The sequence below is a fragment of the Antedon mediterranea genome, chromosome 6, assembly GCF_964355755.1.
Source record: "Antedon mediterranea chromosome 6, ecAntMedi1.1, whole genome shotgun sequence".
Lineage (NCBI taxonomy): Eukaryota > Metazoa > Echinodermata > Crinoidea > Comatulida > Antedonidae > Antedon > Antedon mediterranea.
In genome coordinates, this window is record NC_092675.1 from 28,275,334 (window position 1) to 28,289,504 (window position 14,171).

The 14,171-nt window shown below is 28.1% G+C and overlaps 1 protein-coding gene across 4 annotated transcripts in view; it reads right to left on the bottom strand.

Moving 5' to 3' along the window:
- LOC140051995 (E3 ubiquitin-protein ligase RNF220-like) overlaps positions 1 to 14,126 on the bottom strand; it is a 66,873-nt gene extending 52,747 nt beyond the window's left edge. For 2 of the 4 annotated variants that reach the window (XM_072097360.1, XM_072097359.1), the window contains exons 1-2: positions 13,527 to 13,637; positions 9,559 to 10,207 (exon numbers count right to left, since the gene is read on the bottom strand). In XM_072097360.1, coding sequence (XP_071953461.1) covers positions 9,559 to 10,207; positions 13,527 to 13,550 — 673 coding nt within the window. In that variant the 5' untranslated portion in view covers positions 13,551 to 13,637. Of the gene's footprint in view, positions 1 to 9,558; positions 10,208 to 13,526; positions 13,638 to 13,989 lie in introns of those variants that run through there. The other 2 variants (XM_072097361.1, XM_072097362.1) reach the window with 2 other exon arrangements.
- Between the last annotated feature and the right edge of the window lie 45 nt (positions 14,127 to 14,171).

Sequence of the window (14,171 nt, forward strand, 5' to 3'; positions counted from 1 at the left end):
TAATTAAAGAGAACTATTTTCATTTAATAGAAATAATAATTCATAGAAAATCTAGAAATTAGCAAGAAAGCAATCATTACTGAACATAATGCAGTTATTTTGAAAAACCACTCATGTTTTCCTTTTTTGGAATTTCAAGCAAAAATGTAAATTCTGCAATATAAAAATGATAAACTATAAAATCCTCTAAAAATTTAATTATTAATTGAAAGGATTTAGATAAATGTTGGTAACAATGGTCATCTTAATCTCTGTCCATACACAGCGCTTTTAAAGTGCATCTAACCACAACTACTCCATGGATGTAACCGGTGAGAACTTTCTCTAACTATTTCATCTGTTGAGTTTGCTGTATTCACAAAAAAAAAACCATCAATATAAGGCCTTTTGAAATCTAATTAACAGCATACAAATTCGTTCATTAAAACACAATACAGCATAGATTTGCCATGTCTACTTGACTGATTACTCTATTGAAAAGCTGATTGCTCTGATTGTTAGCTTAATAAATTTGTATTGTTCCATGGTCAATAGACCGTGAAAACAAATATATCTTGCTTTATTTCGCTCTCAAATCAATTTTCATAATTCATTGATATCAAGAAATTAATAAGTAATGTCAATGTAATTAGATTCTGTAATCATAGTTTTGAATTTCAATTTCATTGCTACAAATTAGATAATTGTTTGTTCCCTGGAGGAGCTCGGGAATGCGGGAAGAACTGTATCTCGTCATAATTTTTAATTTCAATGCAATTGATATTGTTGAATCTATTTGCATTACAATAACTTTAAAATGCAGTAATACATGTGATTATTTAACTAATTAAAATACTAAAATTAACAAGAAAGATTTCTGTTCTGTTCTGAACTCTGAAAACTATACTTAACTTATACTAACAGAAAATACTCAAAAACAGATATTTGTCTTGTTTTTCTCTCTTGGGGCTATTCGGTCATTTATTCATTCACTATCCAATCACAGTTGAAATAATAAATATTTTTTTAAAGTTTGACTCTAACTTTGAAGGAGATGATTGAACTATATTATAATATTTTGATTCCTATTTTCTTCAAACCAATTCTTCCAAATATTATGTGGCAGTATGCATGTTTCTTTAGAAAAATTTCTTAAAGGGTTTTATTGACTTTTACTCAAACAAGAAAATATCTAGCCAAAATAAAAATAATAATTGGTTAATTCTAACAATTTGTGTTTAAATGTTATTTTTTTTTATACTAAAACTCCATTTGATAGTGATCTACACACTAAACTAAGTAATATTCTAAAATTACGCTACACAACACACGGCGCAAATTCATTAAAGAAATGTCCGGCAAGGCGGCAATACTTTGCAACTCGAACGGATATGATTCCCGTAATAGACCAAATCCTTAATTTTCTTATTAACCCACAAAATGATTTGTTTATTTTTCATTAAGACTAAAATTGAAAACCAAAGACAGTATCTATAATGTCAGTTGATAAAATGGCAGAGAATTAGAAATTGCTCCGTGTAAAATTAATGTTTTATATCCGATTGCCTTGTAGGAAATATATTTTGTTTAAAGTTACAAAATACAAAAAATAAAAATATTATTATACAAAATTAATTAAAGTTATATTTAATAAAATGATAGATTATTTATACTATGAATTGCTAATTTAAAGTAATTCATTTGAAATAATACAAATTATATAAATTAGTTTAATACAAAATGAAAAAAAAAAGTATATTTTTATTATATAAATTACTGGATACATTACTATTGAATTGTTAATTTGCAAGTTCAGTATTATTATATAAAATAAAAATAAATTTAAAATTGGTAGTATATTTGTTAATTGAAGAAAATCTAAGTATAAAATGATAAAAAGAATAACTCCTAAAAACGATAATAAAATACATTTAAAAAAAAATAAATGAAACAATAATCTGTACAATTTTAAAAATGTATTTATATTAGTAAAATGCATACACAGCTTCCTAGCAGTCAAGCTAAATATAATATACCTACAGGAATTTCTGTATACGTGACTAAGTCGAGAAGAATGCTACTTTTTTTGGTTTATTCGCAGACATTTTTAGAGAGCGTTTCTTGCATTTTCGTCATAATCCTGCTAATAATAATGTAAGAATTGAGACAGTTTGTCATTTGTTTCTCAAATAAAATCTTTTGTTTCAAATTTGTGACAGTTATATGTATCATATAATACCTGAAAGTTGATTAGCTGTTGAAACTTTAAGGGATAGAAAACAATTGGAAAATATCTAACTGTACTTTTATGTCAGTGAAAGATATTCCCCCCTGAAAAAATATATTTTTAAATTAATTTTAATTTAACATACTTATTCACCTTGACCATGGAGGATTCCTCTATGTCTACCAAAAATTGGATCGAAGAAAAGATGTTTATCTGTAAACTATAGTTTAAAGCAACAAAAGCGGAAATTGTCATGGACAATTGGTTTTTGGTAAAACTTTTGTAAGTTTTTATAAGTGAAATTTTGTAAGAAGTGCTGTATCTGCAAATACGGTACCATAATACAGCACCTTATATGCGTTACATGTGATGTCTGTATCGTATGCCTATGATATTGAAAAAATTCAGATACAATAGAAAGAATTGGCTGACTCTTTTTCCAAACTACTTTTAGGTTTTACTCTTCAGACAATCTGATAACATCTTTTTAGAAAACAAAAAATTTTTAATTTCTAATCACGCTTTTTAATCTTTTGATGACAAGTATTATTGACCGATATTACAGTATGAATATATGATGTGGTAAAATAGACTAAAATATCGAACACAAAACAAATGAATTTTCAGTTAATCGATAATTTATTTAGCGTCAGCTGGCGACCCTGCATTGGTGGAAGGTGGAACCTTTGATTGTGTGTGGGATTGTTTGTCCTGATTAGCTTAGTTTTATCTAAAGAGAGGCGACATGGGATGACTGCTAATAATGAGTAATTAAATATTGGCTGGCTTTAGGCCTGCTGGTAAACACCACCTGTGAATGGAGCACTCTGTCTCAAGCTCTCAATAATGTGCTATTGAATTTGTGGGGTTTAATAATAACACTGGTCTTGGGTTCATCCAAATTAAGATCATTTTTTTATAAGATCTACAAACCTGGGAAAGAGTTAAATTAACCCTTCACTGCTATAAACCATGTCTTATAGTAAACTATTTCTAACCAAATATTTAACTCCAAAAGAAAAACATCAACGTTTTGTATAGTAGTATTGTAGGCTATATTTTTGTATTTATTTATGTATATTTTTTTTTAACATAGTTCATCCGTTTTCCATATATGTTTTTTATAATGTTTATATGAGGCCCATTGATTGTCAGCATATGCTCTTTAGGGTTACCTTAATTAAATAAGGTTTAATTAAAATTTTAAAAAGTGAATTGAATTGAAAATAATAAAATAAAATTTCTAAATCCTAAATATATGGTAGTATTGATAATACATATTTTTATTTTTGAAATAATTGCAGATTTTCTACTTGAATTTATGACTAAATAAATAATGTAGTACAGAAAATTTTATAAAATGATTTACTTTAACATTAGACAATATGTATTTTATTTTAAAAAAAAATAAAAAAAAGAAGCAATAATTATTAACAACACTGATACTACAATGATGGTTCTGATTTTTCAGTTCAGCTGTAAATACAGAAAAAGATAGTGCTTTCTATTTAGACAATTAAACCATTCTGTAAAGTGAATATCCAAATAAAATTTAATCATAAATTGTATCAGTCAGTTTGAAGCTAAAGTCTTTGTTTTCACTGATTATATAGTGCTTATTTGACAAAGTTACAAGAAAATGATTGATATTGTAAAATATTCTTCTTTCTAAACATATTTCAAATTGTGTCTATAAATTTAATAACTTATTCTATGACATAGCCACGTCTTAACAAATGCTTAAGTCACTAGTATTTTTACACAACTGAAAACATTCAAAAGTAAAAGTCATTTTTCATGCTAGCTATGAAATGCTGGATCAATAACATTTGTTGTGACGATAAACATGAAATTCTCATATTTCATCCAATACTCCGACATAAAAATAATGAAATCTTTGTAAGTGTTACGTTTTACCGAACAAATCTGCCAGAGGGGAGACGTGTTGAGCAGTAAAGAAACAGCTACAAATTATGAATTTATCCAGTGCTACACGTGGCCATTATGAGCCAGGATTAGTTAAATGAAAAGCTAATTCCCTAAAACAACTTATTCTACTTCCAATAATTGCTTGCTATACTCTAGTGCATCGTTATAGTAACGATCAAGAAAATCTAACCATATTTTCTAGCCTGGGGCTTGCATTAATGTCGCCTACTAGATGACAAATGTTAGCCGTCTTAAACCTCAATAACTGTCAAGAACCACTTTGGACTAACAGCTTCTTTAAAAGTGGGTTATTAACTCTACACCGCATTGAAGCATTCGATATCTCATAATTGAATCGTGCAAAGTTGCATCGTAATTTCTTTAGCTGACAAGTGTTGATGCTTGCGCCCCGAAGATCAAGAGCTCAGTTTACGAGAGAAGCGAGTCCTGGGGAGGTGTGAAGAATACGTAAATGGAACACTTTAAATCTTACTCAAAATTTATACTCCGAAGACTCCATGAATCAAATCGTGTACAGCCGATTTTATGGTGTATTCAGAGTTCTGTAAAAGGCATATTCTTATTGCCTAATTGCCTCTCGTTCAACCGTTAAAGTGAGGTATTTATTGGTGCAATGAAAGCTTTGACTAGATTCAATTTCACAGCGATATATTTTTGACGAGAAGCATAGCAGACTGTTGTTAAAAAAAAAGAGAAGACTATGATAAAGAGGACTTGCAAAAAGACAATTTGTTCTTAAAAGCTTTTTCTTTTCGTTTAATTACTCAACTTCTTGGAAAATATACTGTAAGATAACTAGATTATTATTTTTAATTACAGTTACTAATTTTAGTTTAAGAAACTATTTTTTCAATAATTGAAATAATTAATTCTATTTTGACTTATATACAGTATTTGTAAATGAAATATCATTTGTTTTTAACTGTATTTTAAATTATATACTGTAGGTATTTTGTACAGTATTGTTAATTCTTTCATTTTCTATACCTAGTTAAGCTAGTCAAAATTAACCTAAGTACTGTACATAAAATAATACATTCTACAATCTTAATGAGATTTATACTTCCCAAACTTAATTATTATTGAAAACTTGTGGAAAATCTTGTACACTACAGTATTTAATTCAAAGCCAGATAAAGAAACTTGTAAACTAACCTTAATACTTATTGTTGAAATAAGTGGAAGAAAAATGTATTAGTTAAGTAGATGATTATACTTGAAGAGAAAACAAAGAAAGGGTTAAGTACCTATGTAATTACTTAATTAGGTGGATAAAAGAAGCTTTTGTTATACTTAACACCAGAGCAATACTCAAAGTCAATAGCAATTAGAAAGTACATTAAAATGCACTTTGCTACATCATTTCAAGTGTCTAAGAATGTCAAATCCCTGAAACAGATTGTAACAATGTATGTTATTAGGTATATTTCTAGCAAATGGATTTCACCTTGCAGAGTAAACTAACATGCTAAAATCACACTTCTAACAAACAGACTTCGATTGAAACAATAGATTATGCCTTTTCGATTATCGCATATTAAAGATCTGAGTGAAGAAAAGCGTTGTTTTTAGTGTTAAATTTCACGCTGATTTCATTAGATTGTCCCATGGGTGGGCTAAATCATATTTAACAGTTGTATGTTTGCTTGCTGTTAATCGCCGGTTTACTATTTCTGACAGAAGTAACTAAAGGGAAGATCGTTAGAACACTCAACAACTACAGTTAAGTTGTTAATGTGCGGTTTTTACAGCAATAAACGTTCCTAATATGGAGCACATTACAAGCGCATTAACCAGGAAAATGGCCAATTAAGAATTTATTCACAAGTTTTGCAAATAAAAAAAGTTTAACAAACTTAACAATGACAATGATGACTGCTATGATGATTATGATATTAATAAAGATTCTTCTATTCTTCAAGTATTTGATTATTTAATTAATTTAAACCAATGAATTATTAATTAATATAAAGTAACAAAAAAGAAACACAAAAAAACAGATACATACTGCTGTCATATTAGTAAAATAATGCCAAGTGGAAATAAAAATATTATGATAATGAAATTAATTTATAATGTTACATGATGATAGTACTTTTAAATATCATTTTATATTATACAGTAAATCATTTTATTGAAAAGAAATAATATGTTGATTTGATTGAAATACAGTAGGAGTTTAACGGTACACCTACTGTAACTTGAGAGATGAGAAGAAACTTAAGCATTTTTGTTGTCAGTTTTATTAAATAAAGCAATAGGGCTTAAATTTCCTTTTTTTTAATTAAAAATGTATTAATTAATAATGATGAGAACCAAATGTAATGTAGTACAATAGCTATTTGTAAGAGTAATGTTAGTAACCATAGTTTGGTAAATGTTACTGAATAAAAGTAAATGCTATAAAAAAAATAGAAAGAATGAAAACCAGAAAAATAAAATTTGAAAATATGCACACATCACAATATTTGTGACTGTGAGTGACATCCATAATCAGATGTATGTGAAAATCCTGAAAAGCACTTGATAAGGTAATTTACAGGTAATTTTCAAACACATATCTCACATGAATTGAAGTCAAAACAGCTAGCCGAGTCAATTCCACATTAACATACTTATGAGTTCATTCGACGCGGGCGCTCACAGACGCGAAACAACATGTTTAGCATGTTTAGGATTACGCTGAAGATGTTACTCACTCGTGGGCCCATCCCAACCAAACTTTTATGGATTGCCTAAATACCTCATACAATTACAACTCACTCTTCCGTTAATACCTCAACTCCTCGGGGGCATATTAAAATGATGCGTTACTTAAGAGAAAATACTCGACACTGATACAAATATTGTTGACTTTGATGGCAAAGTCGGCGTTAATTTGCATAGTAATTACCTCATCACAACGACTGTAATAAGTGGCTTTAGGGAGTTATTAAAGCATGAAATTGGCTGTCGTAGTTTATTTTTACCTTAGGTTCTCCTGAAAATTACAACAAAACTTCTTGAAATTGCTGATCTATCGATGTCCGAAATGACAGATGGGTTTTTCGATCATAAATCATTGTAGCAAGTTTGATTTTATTTCGTTTTTATGAAGCTGCCGGTAACAGCAACCCACTTTAAACAATACCAATTATTTTACCAATGAATTTATCATCGAGGCCACAAAACACATTTTTTTTCTAGGTGTATTATATTATTATCCAAAATGAAATGTCGTAAAGTAGAACAATATTTCAAAATGTGCTGTTTTTGTTTCACAAAACAGATTAAATGAAACTGAGGCAAATAAAACAATAAAATTATTTTTTAAATAAAAACCATGCTGCCATACTGAATATATTTATTTTGTTTTCACGCTTTGAAACTATCATGAGCACAGACTGAATGAGTGTTTAAAAAAAAGCAGCATATTTGCATGTTTAACTAATTAATTAGGAAAAAACACCATTTTTTTGTTACCCTAACAAATAAGAAGAAACATTTATCTTTGTTTATTTAAGATAACATACCTTACCAAGTGAGTACTACATGATTCAGCAACTTTACGGTTTGTTGTGTTTTTTAGGTTTGCAGAGTTTAGCAATTTACTTGGACAAAAATGTTCTCAATTGTCAATTTAAAAACATACAAAAATGAGTAAAATAGTGTGAAATTGGATAATTCTTCATAACCATTAAAATCTATCTTATTATTAGTAATACGTTTTGTGAATTTAAGAATTACTGGTACTTTTGAATAAAAAAAGTATAAAAGATGACATGAATATTAATTAATTGGAAAGGCATGAACACAAAAACCTTAGGATTTACTTAAAAAACATATAAAAAAATTTAGAATATTCTATATTCATTGAAAATATTCAAAATATAAAGTCATCCACACATCAGTAAAATCCATAAGATGTTAGATGATTGTGAAGGACTCAAAAATACTTGCGGACTTATTTGCTATAAAATGATAACTACTGTAAATCGAAAATCAATTCAATTACTTATTAACTGACTGCAATAAAAAACATCTCAATAATATTGTACATTATAATTTAATTGTGTCTTCGGTTTTGAGATAAATTTTAATAGTGTTGTATAACTTCTTCTTTAACTAGCTATCATTTAATATCTTATTTTAATTAACACTTTATATTTTATTTTTGAAAAGTAGGTAATGTAATAAAGGCCGAAACTTGATAAGCGAAAGCTTTTTTTTTTGGTCTTTTGTCCAAAGTTTTGATTAGGCCTATATGTATGAGAAAGAACAAAAAAGAAAGACAATAAAGATTATTATTATAAACTATTATAAAATAATAATATATAGTTCAAAATGCAGAGCGCCTCCACTCTAAGGGATGAACAATCAATAGAAATTGTAAAAAAAAGGGGAGCAAAAGATTAATGTTAAAGGTGCAAATTAAAAAAAAATGGGATTTGAGGGGTTGTTTGAATGTGGCGAGTGATTCAGCATTCAGTTCTTTGTGGCTCTTTGAGGTATCCTCTGTATAGGGGTTAGATGTGGTGTTCAAACATATTTCCCCTTCTTCGTTACATGGAAAAGTGTCCCCTGAATTGCTGTGAATATGGGTGAATTTTCTTACTCTTCGAGGAGAATAGGGCAGTTTTTGGTTTATCCAGGTAAGCTAGGCACGAAATAACAATTTTACTCTTCTATGGTTCTACATTAGCTCTAAACTGTTCAATTTATTCAGCGATTAAAAGGTCATCAAATGGGATGCAGTGATTGTTTCCTTGGACTATTAAAATGATCTCTTCTCTTTCTACCAAAAGCCATCCAATTCTTTCAGCAATTAATTAGCCATATCATTTCAAGGTTAATTGGCTCTTCATTCAATTCTTGATTTATAATTTATTAACACTTTATCAAGTGTGTTGAGTGTTGTGCTCTATTGTTAATAGTTTATGCTTATCTCATTTTTAATAGGTGTTTTTTTAAGCGAGTGAGAGATGATAATAGTGGTATAACTGTTTATTGTAGGCCTATACATTAGTCAATTTTGATATGAGTAAAACATTTACTAAAGTTTTGATAAATTACTAATTGTTATGCAAAAAGAAGGTACAGTACATAACACAGTAATATAGGAAGTATTTCTGTTATATTTAAAAATTAAAAAATACTTACTTTGAATTGTGTAAACAACATTTATATTGTTCTTTACACTTACGTAATTGGTAAGGAGCTATGAAATTGGTAATTTATACTTACTGTACCTCTTCTACTATGTATGACTCCAGTGCACATGCTTACTCATACAGGAAAATACAATGTGCATATGAACATTGATACAAAGATACTGTAGTTCAAAGTTAAGCCTACAGTAGGTATGACTGCTGATACAAAAAAAAAATAGTGGATATGAAAATAAAAATGTTAATAGTTCTTACTTCTTAAATGTCTCCCTTCTTCAGGGGTAGATCTGTCAGTCATTTCACTTTCAATACCATGGCTTCTTTCTGTTGATTCATACGAACAAGGGGTTCCCCCTCTTTCAGAAAAGTCACTATCTTCAATTTCATGTTTCACATCTAAATCATGCCTTATTGAGCCTTCAGTCCCTTTTTCTGAATTGTCTGTGGAGCAGGTCTGAACACTGCTCCAATCTTCTGAATTAACGGCTTTGCCATTTTCAGTTTTACGCTGTTTTGCTGGAACAAATGCAGAATGATGGTAAAAACCTTCCTGATCTTCCGAGACCTGGAACGGCCGGAATGCACCGGCTCCGATTGGATTCATAATTCTATGCCCTTCTTCAACATTCGGTCTCATCGCAGGGTGCGGAAAAACTTGTGGGTTGTTGAAAACCGGTAGGCTGTTTGGACCATGATATAGAGGATGCATTGGATACGAACTTAACCCTTTTTCGTCGGCCTTCTGTCGTGATTGGCGCGATGACCTTCGTGTACCCGACTGGGCAGCATCTTCAGCGGTCGATCCTAACACAACAAGTCTTGGATTTGCAATTTGTGGTGGAATGAAAGCCGAGTTTTCCATGAATATAAAATTTGGAGGCCGAGAAAACCGTGCCAGGAAATTCTGAAAAATCAAATAAAATAAAAAATCAATTTGTATTTGCAATTAAATATCAATATTAATTACTTTCCTTTTTTATTTAAATTCCTTCAGTTGACTTGTATTTTCAGTATAAAACACAGTAAAGATTAAATGGTCCAGCTTAAAATAGCAATAACAAATGACATAAAAAGCACTGTGTAATATACGATGTTAAAAATAAAATTGAAAAGATACAGTAAAAATGTAATTTAAAGTCAGTTAAATACCAATAATACGTATAAAAAAAATTCAATATCATGTAAAACCGAAATTAGTAGTTTTTAAATATAAATTGTTATTTAAATATTAATAATTTGAATTGCTGCCAAGCAGAACCAACTGTATAAAATCAAATACTGGATTAATTTACAAACACAAAAAAATCAATTGAACTTGATTCAATTATTGATTAATATTGATTTTCTTCTCACAAATAACTATTTCAAACAAAAGAATTTCACAAATAAAATACTCATCACCAAAAAGAGAATCATAGTTTTAATCCATAAACTAAAACAGTTGTATATTATAGATTTTAGCAACTCTAGCCCCAATAGATAATCTAGAAACAAATGATGATGGAGACACGACTAGCATGGGAAATTCTGATTATTGCAACAAACGATTGTTGCAATGAAGATCGAATGATCACGCCAATTCATTTCAGTTCACTTAATTCACACTGTACAATTATCTAAAATAGCATCAACTCGCACGTTTTACAATTGACTTGTAACAAAAATCAAAGAATGGATAGTCAATGTATTTTGTTAACTAAAAAGAACAATAATAATATAACACACGACCTACTTTAAAACAATTTGAATCGTATGAAACTGATTTTTTTCTGTGAGAATATTTTAAACAAGCTATGGGAAATTGCTGACTTTTGTTAAAGTGAGCAGCATTTATGAATTTATAATTGACTACAGTAAACCAAAAAGCTGAATTGTAGTATTATACAATAACACAACTTAAATAGTATTAAATAAAATACATTTATAAACAATTACTAAATGGCAAAATAGTTTTACATTAGTTAGTGAAATAATTATTCTTGTTTAATTCAAATTATTTTTATTTGTTCCTTCACAAATTCATTGCTAGTTTATACTGTATATATAAAAACAACAATTTGTTCAATTTTCTTGTTTTCAAAAGTGAATAACTTTATTGAAGTTCTATAAAATGTTCTACTTTATAGTAATAGTTCAAAATTTGATTTAATTCACATTAATTTTCATGTTTTGTAAAAAAATACATTTTTATTTAGAATATGTTCATAATTACAAATTTAAAAACATCAACCAAATTTAATTAATTAATTAAAATGTACACTTTTATGTTCTTTTCATTTCAAGAAAAATATATTATGAATAATTATTAAATGTACTGCACTGTACCATAGTTTTGTATCATGAATTCCAATCTCATATTCTCAAGTATGGAATACTGTGTTAATGTAATGAAGAATTAAATCTTCACTATCGTGTTAATCAGTATTTTGCTCAATTAGTACTAAAAATGAATTATCAATGTAATTGATATCTAATTGCATGTGTTTATCAATAAGTGGAAAATTATCTATTAGATAAGAATAATTACAATTCTTTGATTAATAATTAAATATTTATCAGTGACCAACATGTGTTAATTAGCTATTATGCAGTAACTGGTTCACAGGATTACAGTACAGTACTGTATATCTAAACACAAATGCTCAGTGCTGTTTATTCATATTTTTATTATTCATAATTCAGTCTCATCTCAGCATAAACAATACTGTACAAGATTTTTTTTAAAAGAAGAAAACAAGGAATGTTGAGTTTTTAGTAACAAGTTTACTATAAACCACTAATGGTAATTATTACAATGATGTTCTCTTTTTTTTTCTTTTTCAAAATAAAAATACATTTCAATACAAATATACTGCTGACTTCCAAAATAGTTCATAATAACATTATTACAATAATTTACTTCATTTATTTATTTATTCGTAACTGACATACATTCACCTTTAATACAGATGTACTGCTGACTTCTAAAATGGTTCAGTAACAACAATTAAAATAACTTTATTACATTTTACTTTATTTATTTATTTATTTATTTATTCGTAACTGACATACACTTTTTTTTACAAGTGTACTGCTGACTTCCAAAATGGTTCAGTAACAACAATTAAAATAACTTTACATTTTACTTTATTTATTTATTCGTAACTGACATACACTTTTTATACAAATGTATTGATACCTTCCAAACTCAAAAAAACAAATCTTATAAATTAATCAAAACACTTCCAAAAAACGAAAACAAATTAAATTAACATAATGTATTTAAAATACATTTGTGGTAAAAGATGCTGTAGTCAAATTGGTTTTAGTAATTTCTAAAGTAAAGATTTGAAAATACAGTATACTGTAGCTCTGTAAAAACAGACTTTATTAAAACGGTTGAAAAAGGAGTTGGAAATACAGTATGTTATGAAAGTTTTCCATATTAAATTCTGTAGACAGTACAGTACTTTGTTTTAAAAAACTATTAAGATTAAGAGAATCATTCCAAATTTTTCATTTATTGTTATAGCGATCAGATAAATCTTTTACTATAATATTTTTTTTCACAAATTTTTGTTATTAGTTTGTACGTCAAACCTATACATTTTTTCAAATTTAGGGGAGAAAACAAAGATTCACTTACAAAAAAAATAATACTAAAGACAGTACAAGTAGGTGCATAATAAAAAAAAAATGTTTTTCTTTCTTTTTTTATAAAATATTTGTTTTAAAAATATATTAATTTAATGTTAAAAAATAAATAGTGTATTTGTACTCAGTTGTGTATAAATAATTTTGTTTTTCAATATGAGACTGGATCGCAAACATTATTTTTGTTAATTTAAAAACTCTGTAATATAATATATACTGTAATTTTCATAACAAAATTGAGATCAAATAAAATATAGAATATATTAAAAATGTATTTTTAAAATCTACATTCTAATACTGTATTTGTTAGCTCACAGCAATCATATATGGTAAGGAATATTGGAAAACAAATTTGTTGTGCAATTAGCTATAGTATACTGTATTTCAGATCAAAGCCGAAAAAGAAATAATCCAATACTGTACTTCATTAAATGTGTATATTATAATCCAACTTTATTAACAGAAATAAAAAGCGTATCAGTTAATACTTACATCGAAAACGCAAAACAGTAATAATATTATTGTGAATAAAAACATTAAAAAAAATTAAAAGTTAAATTATAAAAAAAAGAAACATTTTATTTACTTACCATCATTTGAAAATTTGGATTCATTTTGTCAATTATTAAATAAACTCTTGTCCGACAAAAAAAGATTAAATTTCAAACCGATAATTTCTTATACATGCATTTCGTGCCGTCTCGCGGCGTAGAATGATGATATGAACAGCGAAAGATAGAGTTGATGCAGTCGAAAAATGTTGAGCAAATTCTATCAACTGTGTTTATATCAATGATTTCATTGGTTAAAACAGAAACTATGAGCTTTTAAAGCAACTAAACTATCTATTGGAGTTAAACAACCAATGATATGGCTCATAGAATAATTAATCATTCAACTGTGACAAGCAAAACAGAAAATCTTTTTTACATTTCAGACTTGACCTTCGACCTGGTAGGACTATAATTTCCGGGAGAAGTACACAACGGTAGATCTCAAAACTTAATAAGCAAAAGATATTCTTACTATTGGGCCATTGTTATAAATACTCACCTTTTAGGTAAACTAAACTTAAGAGAAATGCATCTCATTACCTGAAATAAGAAATACTTACAAGATGCCGGAAATTTACATGGGATAATATAGGGCTCTCTGACAGTCGTATTTATTTACTGGATGAGAGAGTGTACCTTATGAATATGTAAATGATATTGTCTATACAGCAGAGGGCGCTA